At 43.5% G+C, this 24,796-nt stretch overlaps 1 protein-coding gene across 2 annotated transcripts in view; it reads left to right on the top strand.

The window, feature by feature from the left end:
* Positions 1–24,788, top strand: part of shq1 (SHQ1, H/ACA ribonucleoprotein assembly factor) — a 38,583-nt gene extending 13,795 nt beyond the window's left edge. For both annotated transcript variants that reach the window (XM_072382867.1, XM_072382868.1), the window contains 5 exons: positions 201–358; positions 877–930; positions 3,208–3,331; positions 10,946–11,066; positions 22,097–24,788. In XM_072382867.1, coding sequence (XP_072238968.1) covers positions 201–358; positions 877–930; positions 3,208–3,331; positions 10,946–11,066; positions 22,097–22,724 — 1,085 coding nt within the window. In that variant the 3' untranslated portion in view covers positions 22,725–24,788. The remainder of the gene's footprint in view (positions 1–200; positions 359–876; positions 931–3,207; positions 3,332–10,945; positions 11,067–22,096) is intronic.
* Positions 24,789–24,796: the final 8 nt, after the last annotated feature.

Below are 24,796 nucleotides of genomic sequence, written 5' to 3'. Positions count from 1 at the left end.
CTTGGAAAGTCATACACAGACCGAACATCAGAAGCTTACGTGTGCAGTGAAGTGCCTGCAGCTCCCCCTCATCTCAGCTTAACCGCTCCTCGCACCCACAGCTGGAGTCTTTTGCAGTTCCCAAATCATTCAGAGAAAACGGTAAAAATCAGACTGTGTCAGTGCTTTCTTTAAACTGTAAATCCCTTGTTCTCGTGCAGATGTGGCATTCACCGAAGAAGAGAAAGAGCAGCTGAGAAAATTCACAAACCGCTCCTACCTGCTGGACAAGACGTCCCGTCGCCAAGCGTGGCTCAGCCTTGTGGACGTCCTGCTGGCTTATTCCTATGAAATGCGCTCCACGGAAGGGGAGCACAATGTGAGTGTGTGTATGTATGTGTGAAGAGGCACCTCCTTCTGAGCAGTACTTGGCTTCGGATGACAAAGCCCTCTACTTTCACATCCTTTAGACCCCTTCCATTTTCTTCAGAGCCTTAGGAGATTACCAGCAGATCCCCGAGCTCAGTCCAGGTCTCTTTGTGTCACCCCTCTTAAGATAGCTGCTGGAAGGCAAGGTGAAAAAGGTAGATTTAATTTAATCTGTGAAATATCTGATCCGGCAGAATGATTTATTAGATTTAAGCTTTGAAAAAAGAATCTGTCATAGATGAACATTTAAATGTAGATTTAAAACATTGTCATATGAAGCTAGTCCATAGCAAATTACCTCCCTTATTTCAAAAGCCTTGCCTCGCTTGCTCCTCTCCGTGAGCTAAACTCCCGAGGGGCTGCTTTTCTATTCTTTTGTCCTGCCAGAATTGACAGTACTGCCTGTTTTTGGAGCTTTTTCTTGTGTGTTACTATTGTGATGACGAGAGGTTCCCTCGTACCCTGCAGGTGGAGTCATCATGGACTATCAGAAAACTCAGCGGGACTCTGTGCTGGCTGGAGGTGAGTCGGTTATTACTCACCTGATGTACACACCTCATATCCAAAGAAGATTTCAAACGCAACCAAAACGTACAGTTGTTTGAGCCTCTATTTATAAGACAGACATTAAAGAAAACACCGTTCTGGAAGATTCTACAGTCAGCAGATTGACTGGTGACAGGTGAGGGTGTCAGGATTGAGCATAAAAGGCGCGTCCACCAAAGGTGAATTAAGGTTATTCAACATCTGCATTGCATGTTGCAATGAAAAGTTTCAAGAGGTCACAGGAAAGCTCAGTGCATAAAGTTCAAGGTTAAACATCACTGTTAGATGTGACCTTCGAGCCCTTCTGCAAAATTTCCTGAGAAATCATCATGCTACCATGATCAATATAGTCCCACAGGCTCAGGAGTTCAGTAAACGGAACCTCTGTTACCCAAGGAGGAAGCTGTATGTCAGCTCTGTGAACACGTGTTCTGTGGTCAGATGAGTCGACACTTCAGCTGAATGTGAAACTGAGGTCTGCTTTCACACACCAGAGATACACGGATCTTATTATGAGCAAGAGTGGACACAGGTCCCTCTGAAAAAGAACAAAAGCAGTGAGGAACTTCTTCCGACTTATTTATGGCTATTTTACATCGTTTGTTATAGGGAAGATGCACAAAGACGTTACTGTAAGTGTTCCAATAGACACTGTAGTTTGTGCCTGAATCAGTCCTCTTCAGTCAGAACACTCATTCATTGGATTCCAAAGTCCAACAAGTATTTGGTTAATTGGTCCGAACATTGTACACTTGCTTCAGTTTGCCTGTTCCATCCTAATAGTGATTTTAGGATTTTTTTTTTTTGTCAAATCTAAGTAACTGTCTCCATTTCCATGAACTTTTTCAAATGCTTTTCTTTAAAATGTGCATTAGAAATGCTCATGTGAACAAGACTAATGAGGGCAAGCATTCTTAATATCCCCACCCATGTTGCAACATTCCACTTGAAGCTGAGGTGTAGAGCCTGAAGTGAAGTCCCATCTTTCAGGAGGTGCACATCTGCTGCAGGTATCACTTACTACACAGCTATAAATCAATCTTGAGTTCCAACTGACAAGTTAATGGAGTTGGGATCACTTCTGTCTCTGCAGACGCAGACAGGTGCTCAGTGTGGATCTACACTGCATCGGTTCCTGCTATTGTTCTTGCACATGGGGGGTAAACGTTGCCATATTTAACCCATACATCTGTGGTAAATGGCTCCGGGAGCATGATTGAATACTTTGTGAGGGAGCAGCCTCATTAAGAGTTGGGCACGCTCGCCTGATCGGGACCGGTTGTGAGAGTTTGACCACAGACTGACACGTGGTAGTTCTCTTGCTGCGGTCACAGTGAAGTAAAGAAGAGTGTTCACCTGGCTGGAAGCCTCGTCACTGCTCGTCAGACAGTCTGCAGAGCTGTCAGCTCTCATCAGCATACCACCTCACTCAGTCTCCCCCCACATCCTCCTTCTCCCCCCATATCCTCCTTCTCCTCTCTTCTTAATCGCCTCCACAATAGATTCGTCTCCGTCTTTGACTGGCTGTCTCTCTCTGTGTCACTGCTGATATCAGCCCTGCTTACTCACTCCATTCTCCCCTCAACTATCTCTTCTTTAACGATCGGACTGGCTGTCTTTCTTGCCTCGCGTTCGCTGAACAATCCCCTTTCTTTTGCTCCTTTCCCTTCACCCACCCTCCCTCCATCTGCTGCATGTTTACTTGTCCTCAGTCGACTGCGCTGGTGTTACTCTTGAGTCTCCCTCCCCACCCAGCCCACAGCAGCACAGACCTTATTTACACTTCTGCTAAATAAGCCCAAGGGAAAGTGTGATCCAGATGACAAGCACTCGCCAGCTCACGGCACATCCGTAACAAGCCTCTCAGAAAAGCAGGGAGAGAAACCCAGGATAAATATCAGTTTGTTTCTCCGGGCTGTGTGTCCATTAAAGAGGAGGACGTCATAGAGAGACGGCAGGGATTAAAGCAAGGCAGCAATTAACAGGCCAGAGCTGCCTGCAGAGGTGTTTAAGAGTCGTGAACCCCCCTTTTTGCCAGCTTTATAAAAGGCTTGCTGTTCCAAGTAATGAGAGCAGCATCACGTGCACACAAACGAAAGTTTAGTATTCAGCCTGTGAAAAAGGGAGTGTGGGCAAAATATTTGGCAGAATCACGGGTTTTCTGTCAGCTGCATCTTTGTGTCCGTCATTCTGTCTGTGAATAGAGAGGTTTATGCAGAAACCTTCATGAGAGTCACGTTCTGTGTCCTGCAGACTTACAGCTCCCTGCAAGAGCTCCTGGTGTCATTTGGAAGGAGGGTTTTGTGCTACCCACTCTACAGAAACTTTGTTTTGGTCACCTCCGCAATTCGTGACACGGCTAAAATTTTGCAGTCAGGTGAGTCACTTAAAAGCCCCCACACACACACACACACAAACACACACACACAAAATACAGATTGAAGATGCATTTAGATCCAGTCGCTCAGACCACATTCAGAGATGGTCTGGGACACATTTATCCACACTGGTTTAGCAGTTTGAATAGTATTTGTCTGATGTCCAATGCATAAATGGATGTATGTATTTATTCACCAGCCAACAAAATTGCAAACATTTACATGCATCTTCCAGCTGATATCGTATAATGCAGCAACAATTTGTGGTAACATTGCTGAAACGATTTTTTGGGGGCTAAAAGTTTTGCTGAACTGGTTCATTAATAATCTTGAAAATGGAAAAAAAAATGACGGCGTTTGTCAGGATGATATCGATCCACCTCAATAGTGTCATTTTTGTTTTGGTTGTTATAGCCATTGATTGTGCTGGTTATGCTCACTGAATTGTGAAATGTGTTGCATCAATGAAATCACAAGGATTACATGTACACCAGCTTATACACGGCACAGCAAAAGTTGTGCAGAAAACAGTCATTTTAACATTTGGCTTTTGAGTGCAACGTGTTAACAAGGCTCAGGTTTTTATTGGCTGCGGCTCATCACCGCACCGAGGGGAGCAGAACACCCGGCTGTACAAGCTAATTGTCGGAGAAGATGATGCAGACAGGGTTACAAGAATGGCTGCACTCCACTTTTTCTGTACAGAAACACGTTTACCCACCATGATGTCTCACATGGAGGCTCTGAAACTTGACAGCAGCAACTGTCAGACGAGATGAGACGAGATCGATCGATTTTACCATCTGCAAGAGAGCAGATGGCTCACTCTCTGCACTGCCGTGTGGAGCGGTCCGAGATCCGGTTAAAAATAATAAACCTCAGAGAATCGGGATTATCAAAAACTATGGTCCAACACAGCCTGTGGGATACAGTTCAATGCCATCCCGTTATGTTGTTGTCGGCTTGTCCTCTGGGAGGTAATGAGCTGTCGTAACCCTCAGAGCACTGAGGCTAAACATGTCATCCCTGGCAGTGAGGGGAAAATCAGCTCTCATCCGTTGCATCACTGAGCTCACTGAAGAATTTGAAAATATTCTGCAGTAAATGGGTATCTGAAACGTATTGATATATGAACGTCACTGCATGTGGTCATGATTTCATGGAAACGTAGATAGGCCTGCTGATGTCATGTTTTGTTGCTCAGCTGATAGCTTGACTGTGCTTCATAGGCAGGTTTTTCTTTGCAAGTGAGATCCAGTCACAAGTGAAGCTGCCCACTTACTCACGATCGATACCACTAAAAATATCCATTATTACGCTGATGTTTCACTTTTGCATACTTGCAGCGATCCCTGGATGTTTGCCACATTCTTTATAGTCAGTGCTATCTTAGTGGGTTGTGTGGTTTTTGAGTGAAAACATGGAGTAAAATCCAAATGAATTTCTCTCCAGTCTAAACACATGCTCTTTGCTAATCACTGTTAATTGATTCTGTCCACCCCGTGGATTCCTCCGCGCATTGTTTTCATATGTTAATAGGTTTAAGCATGTGCAGTCAGATAGAATCTGCTGCGTGCCTGGAAGCAGTGGGATGCAGCTCGACTGTGAGTGGATGCTGCTGAAACGGCAGCCTGACACCCAGCATGCTCTCTTGGTGTGTTTTCTGGCAGAAGCAGCCTGACAGTTAGACACAGAGTTTGAGAAAGTGCTTCATGGGCATACTGCAGCAAGTGTTTTTGAAGGTTATATTCAAGTAAAAGAGTGGAGGAGAGTGGCCAGGCCCCTCCCCAAGCCTCAGGCAACCAAAACACAGATTAGTGGAGAACAGCCTGTTGACTTTGATACCCTGAATCCCAGAGTAATCTTTAAATCAAAAGCCCCCGCAGACAGCTGAGAGTCAGGAATGTAAACATAACTCAGGATGTGTGAGGGCTAAGATTATCCAGCTCTGTGATGATTTTAGCATTGGTAAATGACAGCAAATTAAAGGCCTTTTAAGCCTCAGATTAGCATTTCCTCGCCTCATTAGGAAGGAAGATGAGCTGATCAGGGGAGCGAGGGGAGAAGCAGTTAGTCGCTCTGTTCCTTCACCATCTTCATCTTATCTTGAAACATGTGGAGCCTAAGTCTCCTTACACCTCAAAGACCATCACACTCCTGCCTCAGTCTGCACAAAAACTGCCAGCTGATGAGAAAGGTCCTCAACAATCACTGCCAAGGCTTGTTACTGTATTTTATTTATCAGTTTCACCCACTACTAACATAAGCATAACAAGCATTATGGAAGGATGACTAATAGGGCTTTTCCTTAATGAACTGTAACACTACAGTAATTCAGGCTGGTTTGTTTTCTCCCTGCAATACACACTAATTAATTTATCATAGTAGAAAAAAATTCAAATGTCTGCTTAATTTATTTTTTTAAAGTCACTCCATTTAAGTAGCTGTAAAAGCAAACATTCATAGGTATTAGCAAAACAAACCCATTAGTGGCAGTACACAGGTTAAGGCCGCGGAGGAAATGTTATCCGGCGGTAAATATTTGAACAGCCCTCTGGCAGGGTGGCGAGTATTCTGAAGGAGCTCTTCCACCTGCCTCCTAAGTGGCTGCAGTGTTGAGATTGGAGAGCCTGAGAGGGACTGGATGCTGTCATCATCTCACCGAAGGACAGGGCAAGATCCATCTGCCACGAATCTCTGTTTTCATTCATTCAGTTATTTTTCAAAACGGAATTGAAATTGAAACGGAATATTGAAATGATTTAGAAAGTTTTGGGTCAAATGGACGCTGTGACCTTGCTATGAAAAAATCACTTGAAATTCATGAATTTTTCCTTCCAAACTTCGGAAGGTTCTGCGGTGCTGATTATATGTTATTGGTTTAGATTCATGGCTTATGCGTGTTTGCATCTGTGACAAAGGGGGAAAACTACAGTGGGGTGCATTAGTCTCGACATAGTGTGAAGATCTGCCAAACGCATCCTTCAAGCACATCATCACCACTTACAAAATGAGGCTAATGCAAAAACACTCCATGCTTCGGTTCCCGCTTTAGAAAAGCTGCATCTGCGTTTGCTCTGGAAGTGTTCAGTATTAATAACGTTCGTTTGACATGAGATGCATTTTGGCCAGTGGAACTTCCCCCCCGGGGGCTGGTAGTCTTTGGAGCCTCCCTGACACTTTGCACTCCCACCACAGGGAGCAGGGACTAAACAAAGTATCAAAGAGACAGTTTACCTCAAAATGGACCTGCAACTCCTACTGGGAGCAGAGAGGTCAGCGGCCTGATTGTCCTAATCTTTTAAACCCGGGTACCAACTACATAATTTTCAGTGTCATCACATTGATATATTGTTCACACTGCATAGCATAATTGGGAGTTTTGAATTCCCAGTGGGTTCACGCGACATGTGTTATCTGCAGCGGAGAGGGTGTCCACACGCTCCTAAGTGCCAGACTTAACCCCCCTGACTCGTCTGCAGCTACCATGCAGATGAGTGTGTCTTATGTCATTAACGTTTCACTAGAGCCGGTTTTGATTCTCATTTAGAGGATGTGAGAATGGAAACTGTAATGATCAAAAGAAAAGAAAATTTCCACAAATATGCAAAGATGTTTATACAGTGGTAGTTTTTGTGTTTGGAAGAAGACATGATGCATGTGGGGGGGGGGCATGGAAACATTTTAAAACGTCATGATTCATCAGCTTTTTTTTTTTTCTGAGCCAACAAACTGACTGATAGTGGAAACGTCAGTCTGAAACAAATCTGATATACTTTTTTATGTTTTGCAGCTTTTCAAAAGGTTGCTATGGATTTGCTTTGCTAGTTAATGGAAACCTGGCTTAAGATACTAGTAACTCCTGGTTGAATCTGTTTTTCACAGTGTTGTTAAAGAGAACTGTCATGATATTCAGATTAAGCAGGTATAGAAAATGGATGGATGGACCGTCATGATATTGTACACAAAACATCAAAAGGGAATAGGTTTTCTCGCCAGACTTCTTTCAAATTCTTCAGATTTTCTTGAGCACAGCAAAGCTTTTTGACAGGTTTCTTAGGTTTTTGTTACTTTGTTAGTTACATTCTTCTTCTGGATTTCCCTCTCTTGTGTCAGAGACTGGCTCTCTTCTTACTGGCTGTAGCTTCACGCCGCCAGCTCACCAAACATCTCCTCCTCCACTGACTTTGCCAAAAATATCCAACATGTGACAGATATGGTCAGAGTCCTAAAACTGTCTACGATTAGCTCACATAGCGATTGGTGACCGGCAATCAAATCATATATTTCTATCATATCTGGGCCGTTTGTCTTCAACTTTAAAAAATCTTGGATGTGAAAAGTGTCTCTAAAATCTTGTAGCGTGAACTTGACTTTAGGGACATTGCGGAAACTAAAGTTTTTTTTGTTTTTTTTTAATTAGTTTAAATATGAGTAATTATTAAATACATAATATTAATAAATCTTATTTTATTGGGCAATATTTTATCAATGCTTAAAGTTTTATTGAAAGTTGAGAGTTCAACCAATGACATTTCATCTTATTTGTGGAGATTTCTTTACATGCATAAATGCATATCACAGGTTAATCACTTAATTTTATACTCTTTATACTCATACTTATTTTTGTTAACTGAAGATTTTGTGATTAGATGACGACTTCTTTCATTATAAAGATTGTATACCTATGCTAATGTGCTTGATGTAAAGTGTCAACTGGGGAAAATGTCAAATGTCATTTTGAATTTGCTGCAGTACTGTAGCTTTTTGTTTTATTTTACTTCTGCTTCTTGAAGACAATGCAGGCTTTTGTTTGTGGTCCACTTCACCCTCAGCACAGTTATACAGTCCTATCAAGGTTATATGTATGCAATGCATTTTTCCCCTAGATTTCTTGCGAGGTTAACACACCTCATTGTTTGTCCTAAGCTAGAATCACCATGATAAACTGGTGAAGAGCTCAACCTTTCCTCCAGTTTTCTGCAAACAGAGGAAATTATACATCCTCCCTCTGAAAAAGAAGTCAAGTCTTGGAAAGAACCGTGTTTTTGCCTCATATGATCCAAGTCCTGACTTCTTAGGGCTGAGTTCCCTGCATGTGATCCCATGCTTTAAATGAAAACCAAATGTTTGTCTAAGGTTTTCCTCGCTCTCAGAGTGCTGCTTATTTAGAATGGTCTGGAATGTCTCTGGACAATGCCAGCCAGCTCTGCGGAGGTGGAGAGGAGCAGATTCTCTTGCCCTCTGTGGATTGTTGGCCACTTGGAAAACTGATGTATATGCCTGATTGGAGAAATGCACTCACATATTGGTTTGTCATACTGCAGGGAAAAGTCATGTGTCAGAATTAAAGAAGCAGATTCTGTGTGGCAGCAGGCTGACCATGTAAAAACACATAATTGAAGTGCAGGTTTTAGTTGTTACTAAAAGCCCTCTCTAAAATTCAAACATGTTTAACAGTATGATGATAATTCAATCATTGTTTTTAAACCTTTCTGGTAACCTCACTCTCTCAACATACCTGGTATTAAAAACAGTGACTTTGTTGTCATCTATTTGTTGTCTTTATTCTGTTAAAAAGCTTGAAGAATTCTTGTAGCTGTAAATGAACAACAAAGCTGTACCAGTGCCACTTATTCACTGGATAGAGATTAAAAAGATGTGAAATTTTTCTCTGACACAAAGCCTGCCTCTCAAAAGCAGGGAAATCAAGTTCTGCATCATCTCCCTGTTGGTGATTGGCTTATTGGTCCAACAGAATCCCAAATCAGCCGCTTCCTTTTCCGCCTCCATCCAACACACACACAAAAAAGGGGAAACCAGCATCACATAATTCTTAGTTTATACTCGTCCATAATCGTCGTCATCAAGCATTGGAAGTTCTGCGTTGAGGGAACACGTTGCTCCGCATGGCTGTGTGGTTTCAGGGGTTATAGCTGACTGCTTGCTTTTTCCTCCAGTCAGAGTTAACAGCAGTAAACGATGGGAACTGAGGTGGAGCAGCTGTATTTGCAGTTGGAGCTCATCAATACTGAAGAACAAATGCTTATGTTGTAAAATGTAGAAGCGCTGGCGACAGAGAAGACGTTTGCGGAGGTGTTGTGTACGACCGGTCGAGGCTGGGAACGGATGAATTTACAACACCGTTCACCCACTGAGGGACCTGGATGAACAAATGCACTTTCGAATGTCAGTGGACATTCGAGCTTCTTTGCCGTGTACAGCCATTAAGATCGGAAAAAGCAACTGCCGGAAATTACGTTCTGAGCGGACCAATCACAGCCCTTACGGCCCGCGTCTACACGACATGTAGTTGGAATTTTTTGGAGGTGCACAGCAGGCTACGGCAGAGGGGTCCACGTTGACGTCGTAGCTACGTCGTCGAAATGACTGCAGCCTTTTTGTTACCTCATTTTACAAATCGTAATCAAGCACAAGGTCACTTGTATCATTTTTGACTGGCTCGGGCATTTCCACGTATTTTGAAATGTTTTTATTGTAGTATCTGATTAATATAGAGGTTCTCAACATGGTGGCAGTATTTCATACCATATATTAATTTTCAGTAGGCTTCCAGAGTCCACGCTGTAATATGTGACAATATTAATCACGCTGTCACAATTATGAGACAATTTTCATCAAGATTTCTTTTTCTGTGTTCATGCCACTGTTGTATTGTAGGCTTATTAACATTTGATCATTCACACATCCCTTATAAGCCATTTGTTCAAAATTAATGCAGAAGCATAATTAAAAAAAATAAAAGTAAAACAAAAGTTGCCTTTTAGGCTTTCTAAACAAAAGCTGCAGACAGTAGATTTCACATATGCAGGTGAATGGAGACGATTGGGGCCACTCTGCAGACATGATCACGACCACCTCAAATAAGTTACAAACTAAGATGGGAACATACGTTTTGTGACTTGTGTCACCATTGGCGTGCGTGGAAGCGGGTACAAGCACAATTCAAATGCACGTGTCTGCGAGTAAGGATCTATTCTGCTGGTCTGAAAATACGAGTCATTTATGTAACAACAGAGTTTAACAGAATACCCAGTGGAGATGATCAGTTTGAGTCACCAACCGCCAACCAGTGGCTGAGAGAGTGGGACATGTAACATCATTACATGTTAAAGTACCACAGCTGTGGATCAGAGAGCGATCTGAGAAGTGAGTCAACCTGAGGCGGCGTCGCAAACTAAATGACTACAAAGCCTCTGATGCAAACCGTTACGTTGCTGTCTGATAGAAGAGCATCAAAACTGATTTTGACAAGTCACAGCAAAGAGATTTTTTTTTAAAGTCTAAGCAGAACCACCATGAAATTGACGCCCTGAGTATCAGAAACGATTCAGGCTGTCAAAGAAGTGCTCAGCTTTTCTGTCTCTTTTGTCCCAGACGCGCCATTTCTCAAACCATGTAGATCAAATTACTCTGCCGCACGCTGGGATTTCCCTCTTATTCTTTACCTTGGCTTTTATGTATGGAACAATGACTGTAAGCCTTTGGATAGATGCTGTCTGCCAGCTGTTGGAGCACATTATCATTCTTAATACAAAGCTCAAATAACACAGTTTTTCCATTTGCCTGCCATGCTGTGTTTCTGTGCCCAGGGAAAGCCTGCGTCCTCAAGTGCCTGCTGGATATCCACAAAATCTTCCGAGAGAACGACCCGGCTTACATACTGAACGATCTGTACATCACAGACTACTGCATCTGGATCCAGAGGGTCAAGTAAGTACACCTGCCAGCAGAAATCCACACACAGGCACACACATCTCGAGGCTGTCATCTATTGAATTTTACGTTCAGAGCCGTGGGAAGTGCCGATCATTCCCCACAATGCATCATTGCTTCAGATGAGGGGATTAGACGAGTCATTTGTCACAGCAGGACATACTGAATGACCGAGCCAGCAGAAGATGCAATCTCCTTTATCGTTTGGGGCCAAAGTGGCATCAGCGAGTCTCAGAGGAGCCAGCGGCACTTATACAGATTCACTGTGTATGAAACTTGGAAGACTAGCCGTGCATGTGCGGGGGCTTCTCACATCCTTCATGGGTGTAACCTTCCACCAGCTCTGCAAGCCAAGCCTGTGAAATCTGCACTTTATTCCCTGATGATACCGGTCCAACAGCTCTCTTCTCCTCTTAGTTCGTATTTAAAAATTGCTTACACATTTTAAATGTGATCCTGTGAGCACATTTCTCTGTAATGAGCTCTGCTTTACTCTTGGCCGGGGTTCAGCCGAGTGGTGTGCTCGTCTGGAAAAAAGCCCAGTTGAAAAATGTGCGCCTGATGTTGTAGGCTCGGCGCCCAGATGCAGACACGATAAAAGGTCTGCAGGGATTTAGTGTGGACACCCCACCCCCTGCCATCACCCCCAACAAGACTTTACCACCAGAAGTCTTGAATTCCACTCTAAAAATGTTTCAGATGCTAAAATGCAGGAAATCAGCAGCAGGGTTTACAGTTGACGGGATCCTTTGGATTTCACTGTCAGCTTCACATGCTGACTCCAGCTATGCTGTGCATTGATTATTAAATGGATGAGCTCATTCTCTCGCAGCAATGACCTGTGATTGCAATGTTACATCTCTCTTTGATAAAGACAGTTTCTATTATCGCCTCTTGTTATCACCAGCTGCCATGTTGTGAAAAAGACATCCAGGATAAACTGCTTCAATCACTTTCAGCCACTATAGAGAGAAACCAAGCATGACGAGCAATTTTCCTCTGTGAGGATGTGCACTTTGGCTCACACTGCAAGAGAAATTTCAGAAGATTTGTACTTGTTGTTTATTAAACTCCAGTCATGTGAAACAGAAAATATGCCCATTTTCACTCACAAGGTTTTACATCTGGATGTAATGATTAGAAAGAAAAATAGATAAATCACCTGATCCCTACCAGGTCTTAGGTAGAAAGGTTAGTACAAGCTCAGATGAACAGCAGTGCAAAGTAATCGTTTTCTGTTTAATCTTATCAGTCTCTCACATCATTGTAGAGGAATTTTGTCCCACTCCTTTCTACAATGTAGCTTCAGTTCATTGAGGTTTGCAGCATGTGTTTCTGCACAGCTCTCTTAAGGTCCCACCACAGCATTTCAGTCAGGTTGAGGTCTGGACTTTGACTGGACCTTTGCAACACCTTGATTCTTTTCTTTTTCACACATTCTGCTGTAGATTTGCTGCTGTGTTTGGGATCATCGTCCTGCTGATGAATGAGTTTCAGCTGAGCTTTATCTGTCAGACTGATGGCCTCACATCTGACTCTAGAATACTTTGGTATACAGAGGAGTTCATGGTGGACTCAATGACTGCAAGGTGTCCAGGTCCTGTGGCTGCAGATCAATACCCAAGTTGGTGTGAGGTGTTTGTGCTGATATGCTGTGTTTGGTTTTCTCCAAACGTGCTGCTGTGTATTATGACAAAACATCTCCACTTTGGTCTGGTCTGTCCAAAGGACATTGTTCCAGAAGTCTTGTGGTTTGTTCAGATGTAACTTTACAAACCTAAGCTGTGCTGTCATTAACTTTAACATTTAACACGTTAACTGAGGCCTGTAGAGTCTGAGATGTAGCTCTTGGGTTTGTTGCGGTTTCTCTGAGCATCGCACTGTCTGACCTTGGGGTGAACTTACTGAGATGTGCACTCTGGGAAGATTAACAGCTGTCTTAAATGTTTTCCACTTGTGAATAATCTTTCTCACTGTAGAATGATGGACTCGAAATAGTTTGGAAATGGCCTTACAACCTTTCCTAGATTGATGGGCAACAACAATTGCTTCTCTAGATCATTGCTGATGTCTTTCCTCCTTGACATTGTGTTAACGCTCAACTGAAAGAAGATTAGCTTTGTTTTTCTCATGACATATGCCTCCATTGTTGCAAAAGGAGCCAGCTGCTCTGCGGGGTTTACAGCAGTCGTGTTTTCCACAGACTGACCTCCCCTACCATACATTCAGTGTGTGGTGGCGGCCCGTTTGTGTTAACAGACAGGTTTGATGACAGATCGTGTAGGCATTGTTTTCTTCAGTGCAGACTATTCCCCCGTGTGAGATTTGTACTCCTCTGCCAAGTGAGTCATCTCTTGGCGCACGGCGGTAAGATGAGATGTTATCTATACTCCCATTACAATCCGTGTATCCTGTCATTCCCCGCCGTCAACGAGGCAGAAGTGATCAGCTGCACATGATGGACACGGCGATTAATGGATTTTTGCTTGCTCGAGGGGGTTTGATTTATTTAATCTTCTTGCTGTCCCATGCGCATTTCAGCTTCTAAAGTTCCACTGACTGCCAAGATATCGTCTTAGATTTACAACCTCGTAAAGACTTCCTCATGATTTAAGTCACAGGGCAGGCGCTCTTACTCTCACACGCTGAGTCAAACCACAGCCCCTACCCACTGAAATCAAAAGTGTGTCCACAAAGGAGATCGAGCTTCACATTGTCTCAGTGATGTGATACTTTTTTCTGCCTGAGCGGTCACTGCTCCAAAATTCAACACACACTCCCTTTGCTGGAACTCATTAAACTTCACCCTGGCACACCTATCTAATCATCATTATCTCTGAATTATCTCAAGACTGTTATTCAAAATAGACCAGCTGCCTCTCCACTCTTTTAGTTTCAGCGAGTGCTTTTATAGCCTCTCAGATGCCAAAACCCCCGCAGAGCTGCTGGACTGCAAAGAAAAAGAGTCCGCTCACATTTTCCCCCTTTTTTTTTTTCTCTTCCTTTTATCGAAAAGCTTGGAGACACGCCAGCGTAGAATCACTGCAGCCTGCACACACCAGGCACATAAGCCTGGTGTTGTGTTGCACTACCTTAGTTAAAACAGAAGGTTCAAATCCTTTTCTCTGCTCTGGTTCACTTATAACCCACCCCCCCATACACTCCCTTTCTTTCCTTCTTTTTGTTTTTAATGGGGTTAGTTAGAAGCGTGATAGAAGAAAAGAGATGCAGCACATAGGCGGTGTGTTTGAGAGTCCCTGAGGATCATCCTCAGTATTGTTGAAAGGTGTCGAGCCACCCGTCGTTTCTTTATATTTAGCTTCAGAGGAGTCAGACTTTCCTGTAATATTTTAAACTGGTCTTGAGCAACAAATCTCCAGGTTTTCTGAGGGTCTTTTGAAATTTTCCTTTGGGATATTGGCTGCGGTTTCGCTCATTTTCAGTCGAGTTCTTGTAGCGTACAATTTTCCAAGGATTTTTTTGTTTGTTTTTGTTTTCTAGGCCACTTAACTCAGACCTATAAATCATTTAAGTTTTAAAAAACCTGCTATTTCAACATATGAGCCCGTGTTGTATACTACACAGAACAGAAGACCTAGCAAAGAACCAATTTTAAATTGTCTTTAGGCACTTTGTGAGCAACAGCCTGTTTTTAAGGCACATAATGTGTTCACATTTCTTTAGTTGCCAAAGATAACACAATTTAACAGACATGAAATAGTATTTTTGAAAGAACAAGGTCATTCCCGAGGTACTATAAGCTGAGGACTTTCCATATCTCAGCATGGTGTGCAGTGTGTCCTTAAAACATTTAGGAAACTGGACAAGTGGAGGACAAAAGAAGAAGTGTCAGGCGTAAAACTATCTACAGCAGATGAACAGTATCTGAAACTGATGTCCTTAAGAAATAGGAGAAAAAAATCCAGCAAAGACCTGACACAGGACCTGAGAGATGCATCTGGACCTTCAGCTGATCCATCTACTGTTGGCCCAAGCCTCATCAGAAATGGTCTCCATGGAAGGGTGGCTGTCAAGACGCCATTCTTAAGGAAGGGAAACAGGGAGAAAAGGCTGAGCTATGCCAAATGACACGAGAGGTGGACTGAAAATCAGTGGCAGCAGGTCTTATGGAGGGATGAATCCTCCCCAGAGCCCGGACCTCAACATTATTGTAGCAGTGTGGGATCATCTTTCTATTTATAATTGGACTTTTCACTAAATCGTGACACCGTTTTCCTTTTCTCATGATAATATGTAAAGAACTGAGGGCTGGTTCAAGACTTTTGCTCGGTAGTCATTCGGAGAAAGGTGGAAAAATGTATACATTTATTTATTTTATTTTGCCGTTGTGGCAAATGTATGAATCGTCTACACTCTGTGGGAAAAGGACAATAACTCATTGCTCCATGGACTGGAAAATTGACAAGAAATGCTTTAGGGACAGTCTGAGCCTCGCACTGTAACAGCTGAAGAGACACGCTCAAATAATTGCTAATGGTAGGTGTGAAATGAACGGTCCTCAGAAACAATGGGTGTTGTTTTCCCTGTAGAAAGGCAGTGTATGGAATAAAAGCATGCATGCAGCACCACATGAAAACACCAAAGGCAACTGCTAAAATGAAATGAAATGAAAGCCCTCTATGGTTCTACATACTCTCCCTACCTCGCTTTTCTCAGTCATTCTCAGCATTGTATCCGCAACAGTGTCCATCTGGGAGAGCTGTCGGCGGCTTCGTCAGCCGCTCGCCCGCAGGGAGAAGCAGCTGGAGCTTGTAACAACTGGGAGCGTCTCAGGGCGGTGAGATCAAGCAAGGGGGTCATGTGTTAGCTTAGGCCGGGCAGCTTGAGTGCACTCGCGCGCTGCAGAAGCCCCCCCACTCCGCCGAGCATGGCTTGTCAGTTCACCTCAGTAGACACTGCTGGATCACTGTTTTTGTTACTGGGAATAGATGATTGAACAGAAGATGAAGTGCTATCTTTCTTAGATATTCTGGGTAAAATCTAAACTTATATGTTACTGTATTGCCCAGAGTTTCGTTTTACTGCTCAGGGCTTGTGGTATCAAAGGCTCTTTCTAAAGGTTTTATTCACCCCAAACAGTCACACAGAGGATGTGAGGAAGACTACCACCAGCCCGCGTCGCTCAGTTGTCAAATGCCTGTCCTGAAAGCTTTGACACAGATAATGAAGCTGCTGTATCTGCGGTTAGCCTCAACACTGATGGAGATCCAGCGAGACCCCGCTGGGGAGAACAAAGACACAAATGTCACCTAGCTAACAAGTATAAGCAGTACAGATTTCCTCTCAGCATGGGCTCACTACAGATTTTGCCTCGGAACACACTGCATCATATTAAACACGGACTGTGCTTGCATTAAGTTCTTCTTCCAATATTTGGAGTGCACGCCAGTTAATGGGGTTGATCATGGCAGGTTTTCTTGTTGTTCCAGCTTCAAAGCTTTAACTTTCTCTTGGAGAAATGAACGAAACGTTACCAGCATAATATAAAGCAGACCAAGTGGAAAATGAAGTGACACCGTTTCAAGATTTGAATAAATCAGAAGGTGAGACGGGGAGATGGTGAAAGGAGATAGCAAAGAGATAAACATAGTTTGTAGTGAAGATCCCATAATCCTAGCAGTGGAGCATTCAAACAGAAGTCTGAGGGCTTTGGCTGTTTTGCGCACAGACCCAACCGAACTCTGTATATAAAAAACGTTAGATGGGAGTTTTAGCTTGTCTTTTAAATGCCACTAAAGGAAATACAGTAGAACTATTAACTACTTAAAAATAGCCCTCTTTCCTCATCAGGATTCACAGCGACTTTTCCAAAACGCCACTGAGAAGAGCTGTCAGGCAAAAACCGTGAGTTTAACAACCTAATTTAGAAGAAAACCCAAATGAGAGTACACTGCGGAGGTTGTTCATCATCTGTTGTAGTTCCCAACAAGAGAAATGACCCACAGCGATGGTAGAAGCTCTGAGAGGCTGGACTCTGCTGTTGTGAAGCGGTGATTGTGCCAAATTATTTTGAATTTCATCAATCTACATGTCAAAGTATCCTTGGATAGGAGACTGAACCCCACATTGTCCCCAATGTGTTCTTCACTTATAAGTCACTTTGGTTTAAATAAATCAGTGTAAAGTAACACAATTTAGAAAAGAAATGCACTTTCACAGCTGATGTCAGCAGCAAATTGCCTCTGTATCAGATTACCCATTGAAGACCTTTGTTCATCGTCACCGTTTCCATCGGAGAAAAGCCACATCACTGCTCTCATCTGTCCTGAATTCACTTTGTCTTGCCTAGTTTTCGCTTCTGTGACGAGGTCGATTTGCTTGCTGTTGCCTGTTCTTGCATCATACGTGAGCCTCTGTTTCCACACTCCATGAACAGTACTCTTCTTCTTCGTGCCTTTTATTGCGGTAGGTATCACAAACAGCACAGTTACGGTTGTTCTTCTGTGTAGAGGAACTCGCAGCACAAATAGCCAATTTTTGATACTAATGAAAACGACGGAATAGTTTTTCAATCTTCTAATCGTTTTCTTTTCACACAGACTTTTGTTATTTTTACACCCTAAAACTTTAAATAGATTATGCTGCCAAATACCGTGAATCTCTGTTCAACGTCTATGGTCTGTTGTGAAGTTACTTTGCCTACTTATGCATGCAGTGAGATTGAGGTTTTGAGGATTTTTGCAATCAATGAGAATGACAAAAGGATGCTTTAAGGCTGAACTTAAACAATGTCTCTTTGGATGTAATTCTGTGTTTCTCATATGGAATCGGACTGCTTACTGGTGTCTGAGTCTGCCTTCGTATTCAGTCACATTCGCGGATGGCATCCCCCAGTGTCAGCCTTTATCCCCCTCAGTTTGTGAATGAAGCATTTACAAGTCTCTCTGAGCGAAGCCAGTGCTTAAATTACAGATTCATACATCTGAGGACAAGCTTTATCAGACTCGTTTGCAAGAGCAGAGATTCACTGAATGAGTTGGTCTTTCAGACAACACAAGCCGATGAAAGAAACGCAAGACTGTAATTTACCGTGGCTCTTTCACAGACCCAGGCACCGCACATACACACAAACACAGATACACCCTCTGTTCTCATTCTCATACAAAGACTTTGGCAGATGGAGGCGTCTTTGTCTTGCCAGAAGTTTTCCAACCTTGAAAAAGCCGACCCTCCTCAGTTTAATGAAGGCAATCCACAACAGCGGTGTAGTAATGACTGGATTGTGTACAAAATTATCCCTCCCCCTCCTGGACGGAGCCTTTGTATTCACCGCAGGCAGAGCTTCTCCCACCACAGAGCGAGGGAGGGGAGAGAAAACAAGCGCGCCTCTCCAACGCTAACTCAATAATGACTTCCCATGGGGGGAAAAAGAATACAGGGCAGTGTTTGAAGTGGCTGCACTGCAGGAGGCTCCTCTGCCCCGACGCTCGCTACAGGAAGCTCTCACATTGGTTTTTATGGAGCCTGGGACCCGGACAGGCTCCTCGCAGGCTGCACACACTCATCATTTTCATCAGTAAAGGTCACAGTAACATCTTGATCTCCTCTACTCACTCTTTGAAAAAGCAATTTGTCACTTTAGGGCTTGGGGATCTTAGCTGTGGTTACTTCACACTCCACAGAATGTTATGGTTTGCTGTTCCCACGTACTGTTGGTCAGCTCTTCAGACAGCTTAGATGGAGCATTGCCCACATGAGACCTGGCGTATCAAGCGCTTGTCTTCATCTATTAATGCCCAGTTTGTCTTTGGAAAGTCTGTCAGTGTGGTGTATTTATGTGCTACTGTACAATTTGGAAAATCACCCTCCCTGCCATGAATGACAGCATTGGTGAGTCTGCTCTCCACTTTTTTTTTTCTTTTTTTTTCTAGACTGAGATTTCTCACCAGCTGGGTTTCCATCCAGATGCGGAGGGAATTTGAAGCACGCTCCATTCCATTACCTGGTTTGGAGTGAATAAAGTGGGCTGCGTTGTGTCTTCAGCAGCTGGCAGTTTGTTAGACATGGCTGTAACTGCAAAGTGGTCACTAACAGGAATCAGGATGAAGGCATAAACAGAACCTTGCCTACATATTAGGAGAATAGAGAGGTCTTCAGTAATTCTTTTCAGCTGGGTATGTCTGGTATTTGATAATGTTTCGGTCATACACTGCATCTGTCTTCTTCCAAACAAAGTGCTTTTCTTATGGTGAATGTGGATTTCTTGCATCGGCTGAAAGTTTCCCCACTGAAGTTTCCCCCAGTGATTCTCTTCATGCACAAAGAGCCGATCGCTCATGTGACCAGTCGGGAGTATCACACACTCTGTCAGGACCAACTCAAGTGAATATGTAAATGTTGATGGAAACTCCAATGACTAATGAATGTATTGCTAAAGCGTTGGGTACATATGCCCATGGTTGCTAAACTATTAAAGGAGAGATATTTTGTGGTCCAAACTATGCAAAGAGAAAGTACAACTGCATGCTTTTCACCCACGTCTGTTCATAGAGGCCAGTTTTAGGACTTAGATTGAGCTTCTCCATGTCCCTCCTCCACAGAAGCAAATGTTTGCTTCTTTACAGCCTGTCTCTTCTGAAATAGGCAAGTATGTCTTTGCAGGACCTCGCCTGAAAGCTCAGACTAACACACACCGAACCGGTATAAAATTACTTGTTTGACACTTTTACTCTCAAATGGTTACATTTCCCTCATCTGCGGTTTGATCGCAGAAAAGTTGGTATTGATTCCTATTTTTTGGGACAATGTCATCCATCACAAGTCACGCGTTGACCTGAACTTGGTTTTTAAACAGCGCACCAAAGATGGAAACGTCCAGCATGTAATGAGTCAAAAATCGCATCCCAATGACCGACGTTGGGCTGCACTGTCGGTCTGTCCCTCTGTGTTTTAGGTTTTTCAACAGTAACAGTTGCAGATATGGGCAAATTTTCCCCGAGGTTTACTTGTTTGTTTTCGTACCGATGGGTTCTGCTTTTGCGTTGTTGATGCCGCATTCAAAAACAAATGTTAACTCAGAATTCCCGACTTCAGATAGATAAAAAGTCAAAGGAAAAGTCTGATTTCCAAGTCACGATATATATGTTTGTACACATGCCGTATAATGCTGGTGGATTGAATCGAAATGTTGGTCTTTTAATGAAATGTTGTCCTTTTAATGTGAGAATAGTTCATTGGATTAATTTTTTTTTCCGTCTCCGGTGTACAAATTTGTTGACCTAGGAATGTTTAGCATTTGAGCTACAGTCATATCACTAAAAACAGAAACAAACAGATTTTTCTAGAAATCTTTTTAGTTCTGGGCTGACAAGTTGCCAAAATCAAGTTGGTCGATCTTCAGATTCTCCCACATTATGTTCAAAACATCTGTGGATAGAAATGCGTACAAGAAAGGCTAGTTGGCCCTGCTACGCCAGTTCCCTGTTTATTTTTTCTTTCCCTTTTCTTCCGGGAAAGAATGTGTGTCAGTATGATACAGCACAAGAATAAGATCTGTTTACACAGTCCCTCCTTAGGTCTTAAATGAATTCACAGCCTCTACATGCTGCCTCCATAAACACCATTCACCAGAATAGGGAGCTCATTAGGACTGCACAGTAATGAGGAGCATCCTGGTGCTCAGCAGTGGGTTAATTGGGCCAAAGAGGGCAAGAGGAGCCGAGTGTGCGAGCATATGAATGGCAGTGGAAGAGTTGCCCCTACACACTTACCTCCTATACCCGTGCAAACACATCAGCGCGGCTCCCACACACTTTCTTCGACCCTGAATGGACACGGTCTGAATCGCAGTGACCCACAGAGGTCAGCTCGTAATCACCATGGCAATGGGGGTGGGACACATGCCCTAACCGCATTGAGGGGCGAATAGCAACCACTTAAGTTTTTTGGCAGCATGGCAGGCATTCCCAGCGTGAATAATGTGCAGGCGGGAGCCTCCACACAATCTGATGGCTTTACGCAAACAGGGCCTTGTAGGAGGACATTCATCAGCTACACAACACCTCTCACTTCCAGCAGCCTGTTGTGCCGTCTGCAGTGACACAGCTGTAAAACTGAAGTGACAGGGCTGAAACAATGTTTAATGTACTGCTTAATGAGGGCATTCTCCCAATCTTAATCTCTGGAGACATTTAGCTGTGGAGCTGCAGGCTGCAGTTGCTCTATCCAGACCTTTATTGACAATACTGCAGTCTGCCTCAGTGCACAACTGCAGCCTTTTTAGTCTTTTAGGGTTACCCTCCTTCCATTGTGCTCTATCTATTGGCCAAAGTGCTTGCATTGATTCCACTAGTTCCTATTGCGTCACGATCAGTGGATCTTTCTCTCTCTCTTTCTGTAACTGCTGGCAGTTCTTCAAATCATTAGAAGAGACGATAACTGCCAGTTTTAAAATATGAAAATGACATCTTGTGCGGCGTGAAGTGTTTGCTGTCAACCTCGGCAAGAGAAGTACGACAGATAGCAATCACCATTTTCTCTTCTCTGGCACTATTTCCACTCTCTTAACAGTTTGTTTATCCTTTCCATTTGCAGAGGTAAAAGTGTGTGCTTGCTCTTCCAACAGGGAGGAGGAGAGGTCTGCCTCGCTATGTAATCCCTCAAAGTCTCTTATCATCTCACGCAGAGGGAGCAGCGGTTGGGGGAGGAGAAGATCCAGAGCTCCCGTTATCAGCAGAGCTCATCTTTCTACATTATTAAACATTCATATTTCCATATTTCATTGAGCCCCCGTCGCCTCTGCAAATCACGGTCTACTTAGCATTCATATGAGAATGGGATTTGCTTAATGGGTATTAGATTTGTAGATGGTTATCCTGTGGCTATGTCTTTAGTACGCAGAGCCAGTCGATCAGTCAGTCGTTGCACCTCTCTCTCGTGGCAACACTGATAAGCTTGTAGTCTGATGTCTTCCCCCCCAACCCCTGTGGAGTATTACAGCAGTTTTAATGGGGTGAAACGCCTTTTTGCTTTCCTAATTTGTCCCCTTTTTTCACTCTTCGTCTTAGGCCAAAGAAGGTGACAGCGCTGGCCACAACGCTACAAAAAGCCTCGCTGCAGAAAAAAGACTTGGAGCTGGAGCTCGATGTGTTGGAGAAGGCAGCAACAATGGTGGTGGAAGAAGAGCAGCAGCGAGCTTCCAGCAGAGCAGCCGAGTCCTGCAGCGACAGCAGCAGCGCTTCCTGTGACAGCAGCAGCGACTCATCCAGCGAGACTGAGGAGTCTGAAGCTGAAGGACAAGGCTGCTCTGAATCCAAAGAGGAAGGGGGAGGAGGAGGAGAGACGAGCAAGGACAACCCTCTGCAACCCCAACCCACCTCCTCTGCCTCTCCCATCCCCCAGACACCCACAAGCGCACTCTTCCCAGCAGAAAAGAGGAAAGTGGACACCCCTCTCTTAGCCTCAGAAGACTGCAGGCAGCTGATCCAGGAGCTGGGGGAGCAGTTAGCAGAGGAGCTGAGAGTCTCTCCAGACTCCAGCTACAAAGAAGAGGGACAGAGTTCACAGCTGAGCGATGCTGCAGCAAAGACTGAAGAAGCATCTGGAGGGAGCAGCAGTGGGACTTTGTTAGAGCCGAGCCCCCACAGAAACCCTCTGCTCATCGTGCAGACTCAGGAAGATCTGGATCATTTTTAGTGGGCTTTTCTCAGCTAGAGAGAAAGTTGATGTGGAATCTGAAAGCTTCTTGAAGGATTTTATACACTTCTTGTAAGAAATGTAAGATTTTTTTTTTAATTTTATGTATGTGTGATTTTATTTTTCATGTTTTTGTAATTTGTTAACACAGTTTAATGTGATATTTTCCATAATTAGTATATTTTATTAATTAAAGAACTTGCAAAGTCCATACATCATTTCTGTTGTTACTTTATGAGCATACATGTCAGAATTGTCCTCATTTGATTGGAAGACAGAATTACAAACCTTCTTTCTGTCTTGCCTTTAATCCATTTTCCCCTGCTGTAAGAATACTTTATACTCGCTCAACATTTTGTTGGATTTTTTTTACATTTCTTTATGAATTATTCTGTTCCTTGTAAATTATTGAAAATAACTGAGCCGTCTCGGCTCATTTTTCAGCGTGCTGACATGTGCTCACAGTGTAAAACTTCTCCATTACCCATGTATATTTACTCATAATGTTTACATAAGCAAGCAGCAGTTCCATGCTGGGTTTTAACAAGCAAAACAAGCAGCTTGAGGACGTTGGCAGACATTTTGCATTGTTCATTCATTGCTTGTTTGCCAGTCAGCTCCCAGTGCCCAACAGATCCACTTTACGGGAGCTATTCTTTACCTGATAAATAGAAGGAAAAGCACTAACCCTCTCTTAAAGCCCAGGCATTGATTGAAGTGGGAAAAGACCCTGCACTAAAGAGGGTAGCAGAGCAAGCCAGAATGATTGATTCATCTGGTGCGAACTGAGAAGCGCTGCCGACACAGCTCAATATCATCGTTCGTGTCTTAAAAGGCGAGAGAAAACAAACAAGGAAGCACATGTCAGGCAGATAGATGAGGGCTGCGAGCGAGGCTGTGGCATGGGAAGTGTTGGTTTGAGAGACAAGAGCACCCCAGGGTGGGGGCAGCCGCAGGATAGAGTAGCAGAGGGCCAGTGAAGACAAACTGACCAGCTCAGGCATTCACGTCTTTCTGCCTCAGCTTTACAAACATCTCTTCAGGAAAATTGATTTGAATCTGCGTCCCCTGAGTGGACATGCATTGATTACTATAATTGAAGAAGAAAACTGCACTGTATACACGACTCAAATTAGCAGAATTGGTCAGATTTTGTGATCCTAATGGGTTTAAACTTGCTGAGGGACTGACTGATGTTGCCCAGCCACGGAGTTGCCTTCGGCTTTTTATGACAAATTTCATCCATCATGAATGAAGGCAGTTCTGGAGCCACCAGTGATGATGGCTACTTAAGTAGGTGCTTTCTATTAGTATTGAGTTACAGAGATTGATGTTGTTGTTAAGCACCTCCCAAGAAGAGACAGCCTCCCTCACAATACTCCCCTTGGGGACCGGCGCCATCATCGCTGTATGACTGAGATGAGTTGCACTGTGAATGCAGGCCCATTTAAAACCCCCTTTTGTTCCAGGAACATGAGTTCTGGGACTCGACGCCCCTGCGGGTGGTGGCTCCTTCTCCCTGCTGGGGTTTCACATTGATTAAGTGACACGGACCTCTTTTGTCGTTTCTCATCTTAAAGTGGTCCCCATATTCCTCCATAAGTGCTGCCGTCTCAGCGCCTGACTTGGGGTCTGCAGGCAGTTTTGCCATTTTAGTTGGTTCTTTTGCGATTAATTCCCTTCACCGAGACATTTCTTAGAGAGGCATGCCTACGGTTTAATGAGCACAGTTGATAAATTATACAAGGCAGTGATTAATCTAATGCCCAAGATGTATTTTGCTTTGAATTTGATAAATCAACCCCTTACTCCTGTAGCAAGGGTACCCCATTGACCCTCGAGGGTCTAAGAAACTGGTGTTATGCAGTCAAGTCTGATTGTGTCTGTAATGAGCCAATTAGTTACAACAAATGTTTAGCCGTAAAGGTCAGTCCAGTCAGACTTGTGCTGTATGTAGCTGAGCATTTGCATGTATCTTGGGGCTAAAAAAAGAAGAAGAAATGTACTAGGGTACAGGACAGAGACTTATCACTACAGAAATGTATGAATAAAAGATGAATAATATAAAGAGG

This window comes from Leuresthes tenuis, unplaced genomic scaffold (assembly GCF_036924035.1).
Source record: "Leuresthes tenuis unplaced genomic scaffold, fLeuTen1.0.hap1 SCAF_3, whole genome shotgun sequence".
NCBI lineage: Eukaryota > Metazoa > Chordata > Actinopteri > Atheriniformes > Atherinopsidae > Leuresthes > Leuresthes tenuis.
Note: the sequence above shows the minus strand (reverse complement) of the source record. Positions and strands in the feature narration are given on the sequence as shown.